Below are 17,463 nucleotides of genomic sequence, written 5' to 3' on the forward strand. Positions count from 1 at the left end.
TTTATTAGTAGAGCAAAAGAGAGGCGGAAGATACTAAAATGGATTATCAATATAAAAATAAGAAGAGGTAGTATGATTGCCAATGAGACAACTCTCCACCTGAGAACAAATGACATAGAAGTTAACAACTATAGTCTTAGTATAGATCACCGTATGGCCTTCAACGATAAGCAAATCCAATACCGCATAGTAGGCAATAAAAAGCTTCAAAATGACAGGTGTAAAACAATTCAAACGAGAATAAAAGAAAAATGTGTGAGAGGAAACGAATGCTCCGGCCCAAGTTTACTTAAACTACGTGAAAATACTTTTTGAGAGCATTTGATGTCACTGCTAGTTTTAAAGAGTTCTATTGTTCTAGTCTTAGGTATTTTTGTGCTGTGTGCTATTGTCATATTTTCACAGTTTTGTTCTGAATTTTTATGTAATAAGTTTTCTGATAAGTTCTGTTGTGTCCAGTGAATTTCCCCGTTCTTGAATAATACAATAATACAATACAATACAATATTTTTATTTTTCCAAATTAACGGGCCCATTAAGAGCATAACATTAATAACAATATGACATAAACATTACAGAGTGATTAAAGAAACATAAAATAATTGTTCAAATGCATGAGGAAAGGGTCAGTGGTCAAGGGGAGATAATTTTGCTATCTATTAGAGTATTTAACTAATTTTCTGATTTTCTAAGTTGCAGGCCTTTATCAAGGTATGCACATAAAATAGATAAAAAAAACTGCTATCTTCATTACTCATGACCCATGTAAAAAGATCATTTCTGTTTGAATTAACTAAACTGGGGTATTTTTGGATATAATCAGTCATATCTCTTCTGAGATTATTGTAAAGAGGGCATTCCAGAAGAAAGTGCATTTCATTTTCAATAGAATTTATATTACAATATAAACATATCCTCTTACGTCGAGGTAATATTTCATATTTACCACATACATTGATAAAACGTTTATATCTATGTCTGCCAGTTTCTATTCTTAAACAGTGATTGCTGAGTCTGTATTTTGTTAACAAATGTTTTTGGGGGTGCTTTAAATCTAAATAATTTTCATAGTCAAATGACCTTTTGAATGAAAAATAAGTGTCCAATTTTCCTTGATTCTGCAAATAAAAATCTCGCATTTTCTCCCAATCATTTTGAAAATTTAATTTGAGCTGTTTTTTCAGTAAATTTTTAAATTTATTTTTGCCTTAATTTTTACATATATTTAGGTCAATACCCAATTTTTCGCTGTAGAAAATGATATAAGAGAGCCATGAATTATTAGAGATAGTTTGAGCTTTACTCTCAATCATTTTTAACTCAGCATAAGCACTTTTCAATAAATCAGATTGGGAATTCTCTAGTCTATGCCAATACATAAACATATGTGTTAGCAAATTTATATAAAGAGGATATCTACCCAGTTCAGACAGGACTGCTACGTTTGTGCACATCTTTGTAACACCAATAATATACTTGCAAAATTTTTAATTTAGCTTCTCAAACTCCCAATCTTTAAATATGTCATAAAGGGATATTTTTTTCCTTTTAGGAGTAATGTTGATAACACCCCAATTTTCACAACCATACGTTACAATTGGCTGTATACAATGATCAAATAAATGCAAAAGAGTTTTAATAGGATTTGATGATTTCAAATCTTTATACAGTTTGAAACTGGCCTTTTGACCTTTTTGGAATAATTGTTTCCTGGCTTCATTAAAGTATATGGGATGACTATGCCAAGATATTTGTATTGTTTAACACATTCGATAGAATTATTTCCTATCTTGAAATCTTCATTAAGGAGTCTACCACTCCTATTGAATATAATAATCTTTGTTTTCTTCACATTTATTTCCATACACCATTGAATCTTTGCAGAATGTGCACAAAGTATCAAGTCTCTTGAAATTGCCTCTTTTAACATATTTTTCTATGAGACATTTAGTACAAAAATGTGATCCGAAGTGCGAGCTTTCTTAGAAAAACCTATTTGAGTTTTATTTATATTATTATCAGATAGAAATTTATCAAGTCTGTTATACTGAATTGTATTGAAAAGTTTGCTAAGACTATTATTGATGGCAATACCTCTGTAATTTTCAGGGTTCTGTGGGTTATCAGATTTGAATATAGGAGTAATGTAACTATCAGACCATTTACTTGGATAAATGCCAAATAGAAGTATGGCATTAAAAAGTTTTAGTAAGCAATCTTGCATATAGCTCTGTGAAACTTTTAACATTTCATTTGTAATAGTGTCTAGCCTGACCTGGACTTTTCCCACATTTTAATTGCCTCAGGGCTTTTTGGAGTTCACCAGGGGTAATTTTAAAGTCAATCTCACTGAATCCAAACATTAACAAGGTTCCAATAATCTTTTGGATAATGCTTTTGTTCTTTTACCTCTAATCTCTTTGTTAGCTTTCCAAATAAGCATGTTTGACCTTAATAGAGGTGAAGTGAAGATCACACTTTTTTTTCCTGAACGAAAAATCTGAAAATTGTGCTTAGCATTGTGTATGTGTTTCATAAACTTTAAATAAGGCAAACTGAAGTTAGAGTGCGGAAACGAACAACTTTTCAATTTTCCAAGTTATAAAGAGCCATAACTCTAAAACAGTAGGTGATTCAATGCTCAAATTCGACCTCTGTTTGCAAGTTTTAGTTCTTAGCATTGTGTATGAGTTTCATAAAATTTGCATAATGCAAACTTAAGTAAGAGTACTGAAACGAACAAATTTTGCAATTTTCCTAGGTATAAAAGGGCATAACTCTAGAACAGTAATTGACTCACTGCCCAAATTCGAACTCTGTCTGCGAGTTTTGGTTATTAGCATTGTGTGAGTTTCATAAAATTTAGATGAGGAAAACTTAAGTTAGAGTGATCGATGAAACGAAAATGTGACGAACGGACGGTCAAGGGTAACACTTAATAGGACAGTCACTTAGAGAATGTTGCGATGTTAAACATGTTTGCTGGCTCAAACACATAAATCGAAAACGAACCGACAGTGCTATGGCAAACACGAAAAACGACCAAAAGACAAACAACAGTATACAAAACACAATATAGAACTAAAGACTGAGCAACACGAACCGCAACAGTTCAAAAACAGGTATGATCTCATGTGCTCCGGAATGGGAAGCAGATTATGCTCCATATGTAAATTTACCGTTTAAAGCCTTTACCTTTGATTAAAGATAACATAGACATTATTGTAATAAACGTGTTATATTTCTTATTTTGATTATTGGGAAGAAAGTATATCTGTAACATAACTTAAAATTTACTATTTACAAAATACGAAATATAATATAACATTTTGAAAAGTTTACTTTGTCACGTCCTAGCCTGCTCTAGAGTTGTTCCCTCGGTAGATATTTGGTATGTCTCCGAACTCGGAATATACAAATATTATTGTCAAATTTGTCATATACGCTCTACTAGTAGTTATGTTTCATAAACGACGATTTTCATCAAGTGATGTATTTCCGGTGATTCTTTTTCTGGCTCAAGGTTTATAAGGTAAATTGCATCCGGCTGTAAATTTAGGGAAGTTTTGCTAGTTTAAAACCGTATGAATATCTTCCAAATCTCTCTATATATATATGTGCTGTAAGGAGATTTTCATAAGAATCTTTTGGAAGTTTTTTTGATAATTTGAATGACGAAAAATTGTTTAAAACTAAATTATAATTACTAAAAAAACAAACAAAAAACAACGGAAAGTGGCTTTGACTTTAATATGGACTAGATTCACACGGGTTTGAAATTTGAATACAAATCATGAGAGGAAAATGTGATTCATTTGAGCTGCAATGGAAGAAATATATGCAGCATGTTTGCTTCAGTGAAGATTACGATATGTTCTTATATGGTTTGATTAGTACAGTTTTCACACCAGCGCAATTTTCAAAAAGTCTTTATTTTTTTCACTAAAATTCACATTCTTCATGAAAACGAATATTTAAGCAGGCGTAAATTGTCATTCCGATACAAAGATGTGTTATGGGGTGTTCTTTGGTGCTAAATATTACTACATGTACAAAATCATGTAACATATGCAATATTGTTTGAAAAATTATGATGTTGGTCTTTTTTTATCTTTGAAATTTCATTCTATCACTGGTATAGTTACGTAGTCTCAGATTTTATACATTCATCTTCCATTATAAAATTCCAGAAATTTTCGACAAAATTTAATTTTCTGATTTTGGATCTTCAATGAAGAGTAGTTAAAAATCACCTCATCATTCTTCAATATACAGTATGTGGATTTTAATGCAAAGGAAGTGTTTGCTTTTTTACAACTTTTACCTTCACAAACTGTTAAAATTGCAGTATTAAAAGTACTGACATACTGTTCACTCCGTCTAACAAGGTTGTGACTAGCAAGTAAACGACAGATATTCTCATATCACGTAGCACCTAAGATCACCCCCATGGGGTTAGTGTTGCTCAGTCGTTAGTTTTGTATACTGTTTGTCTTTTGTTCTTTTTTCGTGTTTTGCCATGTATGTCGTTGTCAGTTTGTCACCGACTTAAGAGTTTGGATATTCTATGGTATATTGCTCCTCTCTTTAAAAGTATGACTACATGTTATTGTTTTCTTATTCAATGTCTAGTAGCGAAAAATCTCCGTCGAATTTGGGAAGGGAATAAATTCACCAATAAATCAATAAGTTAATTTTTATCCATATGGAGGAAGGGTTGGATAGAAAATCTACCAATGAGATTATTTTGGTAGGGTCAGATATGCTTACTTGCAACAAGTCACATGAGAACCACCCTAAAGTTGCTGCAAATTAGTTTTTTAAGCCAATACCGCTCCGTCTCACTCATTCGATTTATTCTGTGTTCATAATGATAATATCTTGTAATTGTGTTAAAAGGGACTTGTTATCATGAAACTAGCAGGAATCAAATACCAAGTGAGGACAAAATATAGAGAGCTCACAGTTGGCAATTTGGGTTGAGATGCTAAACTTCGTATCTGCATGACTAAATAAAACGCTGATCCAATAACGTTTTGAAAGGGTGTTTGAGGGTTGTGGCTGTGCAAGAGATCGTTTGTTTTTTTTTGTATCTTTAGGAGTAAATTAAATAATTCAGATAAAATGATTTTTAAGGTAACTAAAGAAATCAAAAGACAGTGAGTTCCCACTCCTGAACTTTCCTTAATTGAACTTGTTTATTATTAAAAACAAGGTCATTAAACGAGGGTGTTCATAATGGTTATATAAATCATAGTAACTTGATGTATGATGGAACATGATATATTGACTAGTCAATACTCTATTCCCAGATGTGTGTAGATAATCTCAAGTTCTTAAGTTTACTTTAGAAAATTAAAAAAAAAACAGATATTGCCTTATCAAGCAGAGTCAAAATGAAGCGGATTGAACCAGCTATTGGTCACACTATGAATATTTTTCTAATAGGTGGATTTTTTACGACTTGAACTTTGTAACATTTTTATTCACTACTGTACTGTGGTGTATAAACTATTACCAGAAGTCCATTTAATCTGGGACTATTATACTTACGTTAGTATAATAGTCCAAGATTATTTTACTAGCTGGGTCAATTATACTAACAATATATTATGGATGGGGTTTACAGAATAGAGAATAATGGGCAAAATTTGCAAAAAAACGGGCCAAAAAAATAAGAATGGAGAATAGTGGAGTGCTAAAATATAAAGAATAGAGAATAACATGCAAAATTTATAAAGAATAGAGAAAAATGGTATAAAAAATTAAAGAATACAGAAATTAAGAAGCCCCATCCAGACTCTCACTTCTGATATAACTGTTACATTAAAACTCATCAAAGATGCATATTTCCTCCATTTGATCTGTTTTCAGTTTTAAAAAGTGCTCTTTTTGTATCTATTTTTCAAATGTACGTTACCAAAATCAAATGCCATCCTCGTACAAAATCAAATTTCGCGCGTATTTTTTACTCTGACTGGACCTGGAAATTCCGAAGGAAAATTGAAACGAGGCTGCATTTTACCTTGACCTTTTAGTCACAACTCAGGTATTCGTAACCGAAAACTAGAAAACTCTTACAGGTGAGTACGTCTTTGAAGACTATTTTCAATTTAAAATATATCTTGTATAGAACAATGAAAGTCATTATAGAGAAAAAAAAATCCATACACCTGTAGTTATCCTGTTCACCTGTGTTTACAGGTGTGCTTTTTGAAATGTATATAACTGAACCGCCATTTCCGTAGAATTAATCACAATAATAACAGTGGCATGTTATTATTATCGTTGCAACGAAGGATAATTGTATTTAGTTAAATATCTCAGTTTGAAACACTTAATTAGAACAGGTGATAGTTTAAATAAATGTTATTAGCAGGTTTCACCTGAGAAAAGGCACTTCCGGTTTACTTCCTGGAGTTCATTTAATCAGAAATTAGTAGTTTTTGACAATAATACTGTGTTAAACATGTTATTCAGTTAAATATCACTATTGTGGGTGATTTTTTTGACAGAAACAGTTGAATAACAAAATACTGAACTCCAAGGAAAATTCAAATACAGATTATTTTGGGGAGTTACTATAGTGTTATTAACTGGCTGTTTCTGTATTGGCCCTGTTATAGATTCCAGGTTAGCTGTATTGGACCAGAGACTCGAAGAGTCGAGGGCCAATTAATACAGCTGATTGAGAATCTATAAGAGGGCCAATACAGAAACAGCCAGTTCATAACACTTTTATTAAATGATTTTAATTCTTATAATTAGAATACACGAAGAAACTTACCATGAAGAAGATACAGAATTTCATATCTGAACTTCGTCTTTTCGCATTCACGTCCATGGATTTTTTGTCAACATTGTCAGATGTAATTTCTGAATTCTCGTCAAAGTACTTAATATTATGCTATTACAATTCATTTTATCTAGCAAATATAAAGTAGCTGGGAAGAATAAATCAGACAGTTTATTTTTTCTTACTCTTGGATCGTCTGCGTTCTGATGATTGATCAACGGAAATGAAACAGTGTCAACAATCGAAAGTCGTACTCGAAAAGGCTGTGAAAATTCAAGAAGTTTCAAAACACTGAACATCATTTAAACTTTTTATTTTATGATTTTAAGTTAAAACAATATAATGCAAATGTTTTTTTATGCATAACGATACGTCCCAAGTTAAGTAAGGCGTAAGAAAATTGAAACCGGAAGTGAACGTTCCGTATTAGCCCATGGGCCAATACAGCTTTTTTTCCGCATTGGTCCTGTTTTTTCCGTATTGGCCCTGTCTGAAAAAGCAATATTAACTCTTGATTTATATCGACAGGGCAACATCATCAGTATTGCACATGCTGATTTAACCATATTAGGGCTGATTTGCTCATATCATTTAATAATCAAAAATACATCTATATGTAAAAATAAGGAGATCTGGTATGATTGCCAATGTTTATTTCATAGGTACAGAAGCATAGAAAGATCTTAATTTAAAGCAAGATAGCATATTGTGGCATCATCCCCTTTTACCAATTGATGGTATCATGCCCACATGCCACTGTTTCTTGAAAGTGTTTTTCCTATAGTGTTTTATACCCTTTTTTGGAAGCAAGTCAACTCGTACCATTGCAAACTCGTACCAAGTCAACTCGTACCATTGCAAACTCGTACTTTGTCAACTCGTTCCACTATAAGTCAACTTGTACCAATGTAAACTCGTACCATGCAAACTAATATCAGTAAAAAGATTTCCTTGAATTTCTTAATTACTAGTATCATAGACTTAAAATTGAATTGTTTGTTATCTTACAAATTACTTTCTATTAATTACCATTCTAATTAATAAATTACATTCCTGTAATTGTATGATTATGTCTGTAGTTAATTAAATTATGATTGGTGTTATTTAATTTGATAGCTTGGAAATAATTGAATAATGTCTTTTATCAAAATACAAGTTCATAATACTTAGTCATCGCAAAGACCCATTTCTCACACTTTAATGCTATGGGATAGTGAGAACATTTTAATATTTATTGTGTAATAGTTTGTGTATGTTAATGTTGATGAAATTGTTGAATCATAATCTGGTGTATATAATCTGGTGTATGTGTTTGAACAAATTATAGCGTAATACTTGATGTTTTGTTGATTACATGTACAAGAAGGTTGATGAAATTGCCGGCAATTAAGCACCAAAATTAAACTTATTCTTTGTTACTTTCTCATGGATACTAGTCAAGACACAATTAAACATGACACAAAAAACATTAAAACAAACTAACTCTTTGTTTTTTCATCCAATTAGCCAAGGAACAATCATTTGTCATTGTGACTTTCAAATTATATACTTTTTACAGACATAAGTTATTTAGTTAAAATTAAATATATATTCAACATTTAACACCATTTTACATAAGTTGGTACGAGTTTGCAATGGTACAAATTAACCGTGGTACGAGTTTGCTTTTAGTGGTATGAGTTTGCAATGGATCACTACGAGATAACTATAATTCCCTTTTTCATGGCAATGGGAAGGCTTTATTACGTGCCTCATCATTTTGTTCAAGACAGGTCTTTTGAATTGTCAATCTCGTCGAAAGGCTTCGATTATTTCCATTAATCCTATTGTTTAATCTCAAATAGTAAGGGTGAATCAAGTTGGGGCAATTCTCATAAATGTGTATTATATAATAACCACTTACTTTACTAGACAGAAAAATTAGACTTCCACAGTGGTGCATACATTTCAAAAAATTTTATTAATTGTTTGGAATAACATGAAATTTCTCTGTATGACATAAATTACTAAATTATAATACATGTACATTTCAAATTTTAGATGTTTTCATAAAATGCTGGTATACCTATTGCTTCTGTCTGTCCTGGTGCAGACAGGATGGACACAAACAAGAGACACTGTTATAACAAACACTGATGGATACAAGATGGATAGAGCCCCGTAAGTTATATTTCTTTTTATGTCTTAATCATTTTGAAAATAAGCATGGTTTAAGGGAAAATTTTCTGTATAGATGAGAATTTCACAATATGTGAATAGAACAAATGTGTGGGGTATAAAACAAGAGGCATTAAGCCCAGCAACACTAAAAACTAAAAAGACATTTGAACAATGCAGTTTTATTTTGGTATACAGTTAAGAACCTTGGACTTTACTACTGAATTTACCAAGTAATGTTTTAGCACAAGCAGCAAAAACTGGCATCTCTGTTATACTAAGATAGCTGATTTAGTCATTTTGACAGTCAAAGAGGAGCATTTTGATCTTGCACTGAGGTATAATGTTTTGCTTCGCTATGACATTGAGATTAAGAACAGCAATAAAAGTGTTGTTCCTAAGATTAGAAAATATTGAAAGTCAAACAGAAGGAAGATACATGTTTCAGGACTTTAATTCATTGTAAGATTTGTTAACTGTTTCCCTGTTTGTAATGCTGGATTTTCTGAAATATTTCAAATGACCAAACTCTGTCTTTATTGGAATTTTTGTTCTTTTTTAATTGGTGAACCAATGTAAGATAATTTATTTTTTAAAGCACCTTAGGTTCTTCTAGATTAGGGCCCCTTGTTTATATTGGATTTAATATTTTCTCTTTTATTTGTTGAACAAATGAACATTTTTTTCTTTCTATTTATAGCACCTTCCTGGTGGTGGCGCCAAAAAGAATCAGGCCAAGTATGGTCATTCAAGTCTTTGTGACTATTCTGCGTCTAGAATATCAGCAAGTTAATGTAAAGATATCCGTGGTTGAAGGAAAAGTGATGTATGCAGGATCGGAATTAATGTTCGATCGTCCAGGAAGCAGAATAATGCAAATGAGGGTATCTAATTTTTAAATTTCATACATTAAAATTTTGAAATGTGTTCTTTACTATATTTTATGTATTTTTATATATCAATAGAAAAGAAATTAATTCAATAGTTTAAAACAAAACTTCTTAAGTTAATATTTAAAGATCTGAAAAATCTGATTAAAAAATAATTTTCAAACAATTTGTCAGATTGAAATACAGACATTGTGTCCACTATTAGTTAATATGGAGAATCCAGGGGTGGGTTCAACCATATTTCCCTATTCAAAAGCATTGATCGTCAAAAAAAAGGTGGGATTTCCAACCCCGGAACACCCCCTGGATCCGCTACTTGAATCTGACAACACTTCTTTCCACTTTCTGTTTTGCTTATTATTATGCCAATCTCAAAATGTTTGATAATGTGTAACATTACAACAAAGCACAAAAATAACAGAGAAATGGAGCATTGTTAAATCCCTTGAAGCAAACCATGAACATTTGGATTTTCAAAAAGGTCAAAGTTTTAACTATTTTTACACTAAAATCTCCAAAGATCTATCTTTCATTAAAAGTAATTTTAAAGAGTTAGCATGATTCTGATGTTAAAAACTGTTCTATGCAATACTTTCCAAGTAAAATGTGTACTTACATGTAACAAACTAATTTTTGCAATTTTCTCTAAGAAAATAACGGCAATATAAATCGTCACAATGATGTCAAACTAGAACCTTATCTTAAAAATATACATAGCAAAAATTAGAAAATTGTGATGTTGGTAAGCAGGGCTTAAAGCAAAAAAATTTGATTTACATAGATAAAGTTGGTTTATGATATTTTGAAATTCCTGTTTAACATACAATGTTTGAATACCAAAATTACTTACACAACATTTTAAATTTAAATTTCTGACCTGGTAACAAATTAGAACCCTATATCAATACATGTTTTACATATTTGTAATTACTAATATGAATGGACCTCTTCACAAAAGAGTTGGTAGAAATAAAATTTAACAGTGAATTTTGTTTGCCTATACACCCTTAAACAGTGTTTACTTTTTTTATTCTTTAGGATGGGACAATGATACATTTATCAAAATGACATAAGAGATCCATCAATCAAAATTGGGATCAAGCAAATTTTATGGAAATGTGCAATATATGGCTGTCCTGAAATGCAGGAGTGAAAGAAATTATTTATACAAATTTAAATAAAAATATTTTTCTTTTAGATGCCTGGCAATGCTCAAGAAGGAAATTATATTTTAAGAGTGGAAGGCAGTGAATATGGAAGTAATAGTGGGAATATATTTTTCAACGAGACCAGATTAGAATTTAGCCCTAAACAGGCTTCATTGTTGATACAGCTCAGTAAACCTATTTATAGACAAAGTCAGACAGGTAAGTAGATCTAGAAGTAAAATATAATGACCAAACAAAATTACAAGTTACAGATAAACCATATGTGTATTTATAGAAAATGTGGTGCTCAAAATCAAGTATTGGAAATCCAAAAGTTTCAAATGTAATATATTTAGAGTAAAAGTGCCAAAAAGAACAAAAAGTACCTGATAAGATCGACAAAATTATAAAAATTTAGGAAGCGCTCAGCATGATAAAAAGCAACAATGAAAAATAAGTTTGTGTACAGTATTTGGTATTGATAAGCATTATTTTCAAGAAATTATGTTTTTTTCTTATTTCAGTGCATTTCAGAGTGGTACCAATCTTACCAAATTTAATGCCAAAATATGGGAGTATGACCATATATGTTCATGTAAGTAAAGATATATATATATAACTTATACTAATTTTCATAGTACCCACTAAATCTAGGAGAATGTTACCCATTGAAAACTATTTTTATAAGATATTTATGACTGCTGAACACCTTACAGCAAATATTACATGTAATCAGGAAGATATGGTTAATTGAATATGAATATACCCTTCTTTTTTTAAAACAAACATGCAGAGTCAGATTTTCAACATGCTAACTTTCAAAGTAGTCTGCAGGAAGATGAATCATCCTACCAGGACACATTTTTCAGACTCCATACCAACCACATGCTTTGCCAGCTTTATAATTTTTTTCGATTTGTGTTCAGTAAAAAGTAATGATGATGAGATCATACTACTTACTACATTGATATAATTATATTTGTTTTAGGATCCAACAGGTTTTCCTGTAAGAAGATGGTTGGCTGTACAGACAAATGCAGGAGGTAAAAATGAAGAAAAGAGAAAAAAAAATAATATACACTTATGAAATTTGATTGCAACATGTAGCATTGATTCCGAAAGTTATCTTCAAACTCTTAAACCTAAAAAAAGTACGGTCCTTTCATATTAGCATGATAAGTAAAGTATTTTAGATATGTATATGTCAGTTATAAGATTTTAGAACAAGGCCGTAAACAATGTGGAATAATTTAAAAGAATTGAAAATTCCATTAGGCAGCAGAGTAAAACTGTGAGAAGTATTGACAAAAATGTTAGAATATTGTTTTCTCTGTCACAAAACCTACCCAAACCAGGAAGTTTCTACTGAATCTTATTATTTAAATTGAGGGATTGTCAAAAACTTCTTAATCATCCCTGTTCTAAAAAAAATGTAAATAAATTGATCAAAAACTATCAGAGAATTACCATCAACAACAGATTCACCAAAAAAATATTCAAATGTGACAAAAGACAACCACTGATGAGGTTCCTGAATTGGGGGAATGCTCATGAATATATGGCTGAGTGATACATTGACAATCATACCATATCTCCTTATTTTAATATATGAGCTGCATCGGATAGAAATCCACCTTATGCAACTGAATATCAATACATCTGTTAACTTATTTCAGGTTTAAAAAAAACTTGATGCAAAGTCTGTAACTGTTTAAAAATAGAGTTGATATAAAAACCCTACCAAACAGACCCAAATTCATCTTTTATTTCGTATTTAAATGTTCCAAAATCAATCAAAGTCTTATACATGTACATGTAGAGATGCACTTGCATACGGTCGATTTCTGTCTGACACAGCTCATATACTATAGTGTGGCATGAATTCTTCTTTTAAACATAAGCAATGAGAGGTCAGATTAACTTTATTGCTGAAGCTATTGAATGTATTTGTGTTCAAGATGATTTTAAATGAAAGATTTCCACTTTTTTTACAGGTCTTGTTAGTCAGAGTTTTGAACTGTCAGATCAGCCCAATTATGGTAATTGGTCCATAGTTGTAGATGCATTTGTACGTATATTTATATTTAGATTTATATTTACAATATTTAGTAATGTTGACAATGTTTTAAATATACATCTCCATGTTTAGAAATCCAAAAGCTAAAATAGACTAAAATTTTCATGCCATAATATTAAAATTGTTTTAAATTCATGTGTATTAAGAAATCAAAAAGGTAATGTACATATACTGGGAAAATTTCATGCTATGTTATTTTATGTGGAATCTGAGTTCTATGTTTATTAGATCATATTTTGCATTCACATTTGGAAACTGTCTTTGTAAAGTAATTTTTTTTTAATTGCAACTTGACTGAAATTTTTTATAATTGCTGAAGTTATTTTGTCATATTTATGTCTTTGTTAAGACATCTTTCCAAATTTTGAAATTTTGACTGCTATGCTAAGGGGCACAACTCTTAAAAATCATTGGGATGTTTGTGTCAACCTTTTTCATATATATACATACTAAGCTTCTTAGTAACACACATTATTTTCATCTGAAGAGTTATCTCCCTTTGTCCAAGTTTTCCACCTGAAAAGGTTTGATAATCACAAGATAATAAACTCTTTTTAATTTAACTATGTAATCTGCGCTCACAATCTGAGGCTGTAAACACTTTGCAGAAATCTTTAACATTAATATTTTTTTATTCTCCAGGGAACAAGATACAACCAGTACTTTTTAGTAGAAGAATATTGTAAGTTTAAATATATTTAAAAAAGATGTATCGATTGCAAAATTATTAAAAAAAAAATATATTATTCTTCAACTTTGAAGATGAGTAAATTTTAGTTTTTTCAGTACTAATCATTCAAATGCAATATGACATGTAATGCACTTTTGATTGAATTACATCTGCTCTCAGTTCCACTGTTGTTGTTGTGGTCATTGACAATAATGTTGCACAATTGCTTTGGATTTCTTATAATTCTGAATATTTCAAATCTTTTTATTTTGATATACTTTTTATACGCCCGTTTACGGGACATATTATGGATATTATAAATTCAATTCATATAACCAATTTCAAGTTCTTTGACTACATTTATTCAGAAACCTATAATATGTCAAATATTTAATTACAATCCAAATTCAGACCTGAATCAAGCTTGAATATTGTGTCCATTTTTACCCCAACTGTTCAGGGTTGGACCTCTGCGGGCGTATCTAGCTGCGCTCAGCGAAGCAGTTTATTTAATATTGCATTAGAACTGAAATAACAGTAATGTATTTGAAGAGACCTATTGACGATGACCATAATAACAATTTGTATTAATTTATGACTTAAAAACATAACATATGATTATCCATACTGTTAATCCTTAAAATGATAATGTTGACCAAGTGGTTTGGGTAGTTGGAAAAAATCTACCTTAATATGTCACTTTACTCTCTTATTACTCTAATTTTTCATTAGATATAGTCTCACTCTGTTCATGTGCTTATCTAGTAACAATCAGTAGAACTAGGTATGTGATCCAGTTTCATCAAAAATGTATTATAGTAACTATTTAATAATATACTACATCGTTTCTAAGGTTCATATGGTCTTATTCAATGAATAAAGTGTGTTTCATTAATGGGAATATTTTTGTACATGATATTTCAGGGGATCCAAGATTTGATGTGAATGTAACAGTCAAACCATATATTATGGACAATCAGAGAACCATTGGAGGAATTGTAAATGCAAAGTAAGTCTTAAGAGCATGAAATCAGTATAAATTCATAGTTATTTTTATGAGTACTGAATTTTCAAAATCTAATTTTTTGTCACTTTTGTTAAAATGTATTCCATGTTGTTGACTGAAAATAAGAGTAATTATGATAATCTTCTTAAACTCAGTGAGTAGAATCATAAAGGCATTTGAAAGCATCATAAATGGAGTTTTCATTTATTCTTTTTATGCCCCACCTAGGGGCATTATGTTTTTTAGTCTGTTCTGTTGTGTGTCTGTCCGTCTGTCCTGCTTCAGGTTAAAGTTTTTGATGAAGTTGAAGTCCAATCAACTTGAAACTTAGTACACATGTTCCCTATGAAATGATCATTCTAATTTTAATGCCAAATTAGAGTTTTAATCCCAATTTCACGGTCCACTGAACATAGAAATGATAGTGCAAGTGGGGCATCCGTGTACTATGGACACATTCTTGTTATATATGTTCCTGTATGGCTCAAAAGTTAGACCATAATATAATCAAACTATTTTTTATTCTCTCTATATAAAGTTTTACCACTGGTCGCCCAACAGAAGGAAATGGAACAGTTGTTGTTAGTGTATACCCACCAAGTTCACTTTGTTACCAGAATCCTACAGTATATTACAACAAGTCTGAAATAACTCCTGTCATGTTACGTCAAGTTTACCCTTATGTAAGTATGATATTTATTATCTGCAGTAGTTCTGAGTTCTTACATATAATGTAAATTCAGAAATTATTGCGAGGTTTTTATTATTGCGAATAATGCGACTCCTTGAGTATCGCAATAATAAGAACTTGCATTCTGATATCTTGTACATATAGCTTTGTGTAGCTTTTCCTAAAATCACAATACTTAAAATCTCATTTTTGTTCATTCTTCAAAAATCGCAATAATAAATACATGCAATAATTTCTGAATTTACAGTACTGGTCTACCTTAAAATACAAAAATCACACACTGTGAATTCATTTATTTTCGTGGATGCCAATTTTCGTGGATTGAGGAAAACTTGCATTTTCGATGGATATTTTAATTTCATGGTTTTGTCAAAGTCTGCATACAACCTTATAGAAAATGTGTCATTCTTTGAACATTTAAATCTGTGGTTCACCTCTACCCTAGAAAGTTGGTATCCAACGAATAATAATGAATTCACAGTAATCAATTGAAGAGAAAGAATCAGCTGTTGATGGAAATTTTAAATTTAAAAATAAGGAGACGTGGTAAGAGTGCCAATGAGACAACTATGGAATTGAAACAAAATATCACAGCTTTTTTCAAATGGATAATTGAATAACTTCATATATGTAATAGAAATTAACGCTAAAAATATCAATTAGACTTTTAATCTCAATAATTTGAGATTTTATGTTTTTAACTTTATGTTGTAATAAAGGTATCTGCAAAATATCAAGTTATGAATAAATGGCGATGTATGCTATGCATTAATGTGACAACAACGAAATAAATGTCCAATAAAATTATTCATGTAAATTGTGTGGCTGAAATTTCTTGAAACTTTTATTTTCTTGTCAACACTTTAAAGTAAATATACTAGTCAACAAAAGAAACGATACAAGGTAATGTATTTTCCATATACATGTATAATGAAATTGGATACACTGTACCAAGGTAAGTAATTGCCCAATTGGTCTAATATTTACAGAGTGTTATTTTCTTATCAAAACCATTGATTTAAGGCAAATACAAGAATTTGTTTTTTGGGAATTTTTGTTATTTCGAAAATCGTATTTTCACCCAAAATTAAAAAAAATCGATAATAGAACTTTAAACTTAAACATGGTATGCTTAAAATTTTGAATGCCTTTGCAGATATTTGAATACTTAATTCTCATCTTCGAAATTAAGTGCAGACTTTTGTCATTTTCCGCAAAATAAATTTGACCCCTGTGTTCAATAACACAGTATTTTCTAACTTTCCAATTTGGTCAGATTCTTTTAATCATATGCATTTGCTTCACAAATGAATATTTTTCATTGGATAATTTAACAGTTTTTCCTGTTTATTATATTTTATGATAAATTGGGAGTTCAAACTTGTGTATCGTTTCTTTTGTTGACTAGTATATTTTGTCAAAATTTTATGAAAATCAAACGATCCAAATCTAGTCAAAGTGTGTGGTACCTATTAACTCAAATGAAATAACCTGGGAATGGAAAGTAAATAAACATATTATTGTAGTAGAAAGAAATCCACTCTATGATTTACATTTAATAGGTAAAAGGACCAATATTCTTTGAATTTAACATGGAAGAAATACGACGGGAAGTGAGAAGGTTTTACCCACAGTGTGTCACATTAGAGGATTTTGAGTTACAGTTTAATGTCAGTATTTATGACTGGTTCTTTATGATGACGGAGGAAGGCTACGCTAGTACTGTAATATTCAGTTCCAGGATAAGGTTACAGTGGGTTGGAGATATTGTCAGGACGTTTAAACCAGATTCTACTCTGAGTATTCAGGTATTTATAAACTTTTTTTTCTTCATATTTGCAGGGCAAGAAAAGTTTAAAAAAAATTATCAATGATGTCTTATTTTGCCCTATAATTTAGTTCAAACATACATTTCTCATGTTGATTTGATATAATCTTTTTTTCTTTTCATCTAAAAAAACTAACCAACAAAAATGGTTGTTTTATACTTATTTTGACTCTCAGGAATATAAAGTGATAAATTTTATC

The 17,463-nt window shown here is 30.6% G+C and overlaps 1 protein-coding gene across 1 annotated transcript in view; it reads left to right on the forward strand.

The window, feature by feature from the left end:
- Nucleotides 1-6,016: 6,016 nt before the first annotated feature.
- The window catches only part of LOC127702393 (CD109 antigen-like), a 40,826-nt gene continuing 29,379 nt past the window's right edge, over nt 6,017-17,463 (forward strand). The window contains exons 1-11 of the mRNA XM_052206590.1: nt 6,017-6,083; nt 8,837-8,956; nt 9,654-9,837; nt 11,042-11,210; nt 11,516-11,586; nt 11,980-12,034; nt 12,986-13,059; nt 13,711-13,750; nt 14,663-14,747; nt 15,283-15,427; nt 16,998-17,243. Coding sequence (XP_052062550.1) covers nt 8,850-8,956; nt 9,654-9,837; nt 11,042-11,210; nt 11,516-11,586; nt 11,980-12,034; nt 12,986-13,059; nt 13,711-13,750; nt 14,663-14,747; nt 15,283-15,427; nt 16,998-17,243 — 1,176 coding nt within the window. The 5' untranslated portion in view covers nt 6,017-6,083; nt 8,837-8,849. The remainder of the gene's footprint in view (nt 6,084-8,836; nt 8,957-9,653; nt 9,838-11,041; nt 11,211-11,515; nt 11,587-11,979; nt 12,035-12,985; nt 13,060-13,710; nt 13,751-14,662; nt 14,748-15,282; nt 15,428-16,997; nt 17,244-17,463) is intronic.

This window comes from Mytilus californianus, unplaced genomic scaffold (genome assembly GCF_021869535.1).
Source record: "Mytilus californianus isolate M0D057914Y unplaced genomic scaffold, xbMytCali1.0.p SCAF_5, whole genome shotgun sequence".
Classification (NCBI taxonomy): Eukaryota; Metazoa; Mollusca; class Bivalvia; order Mytilida; family Mytilidae; genus Mytilus; species Mytilus californianus.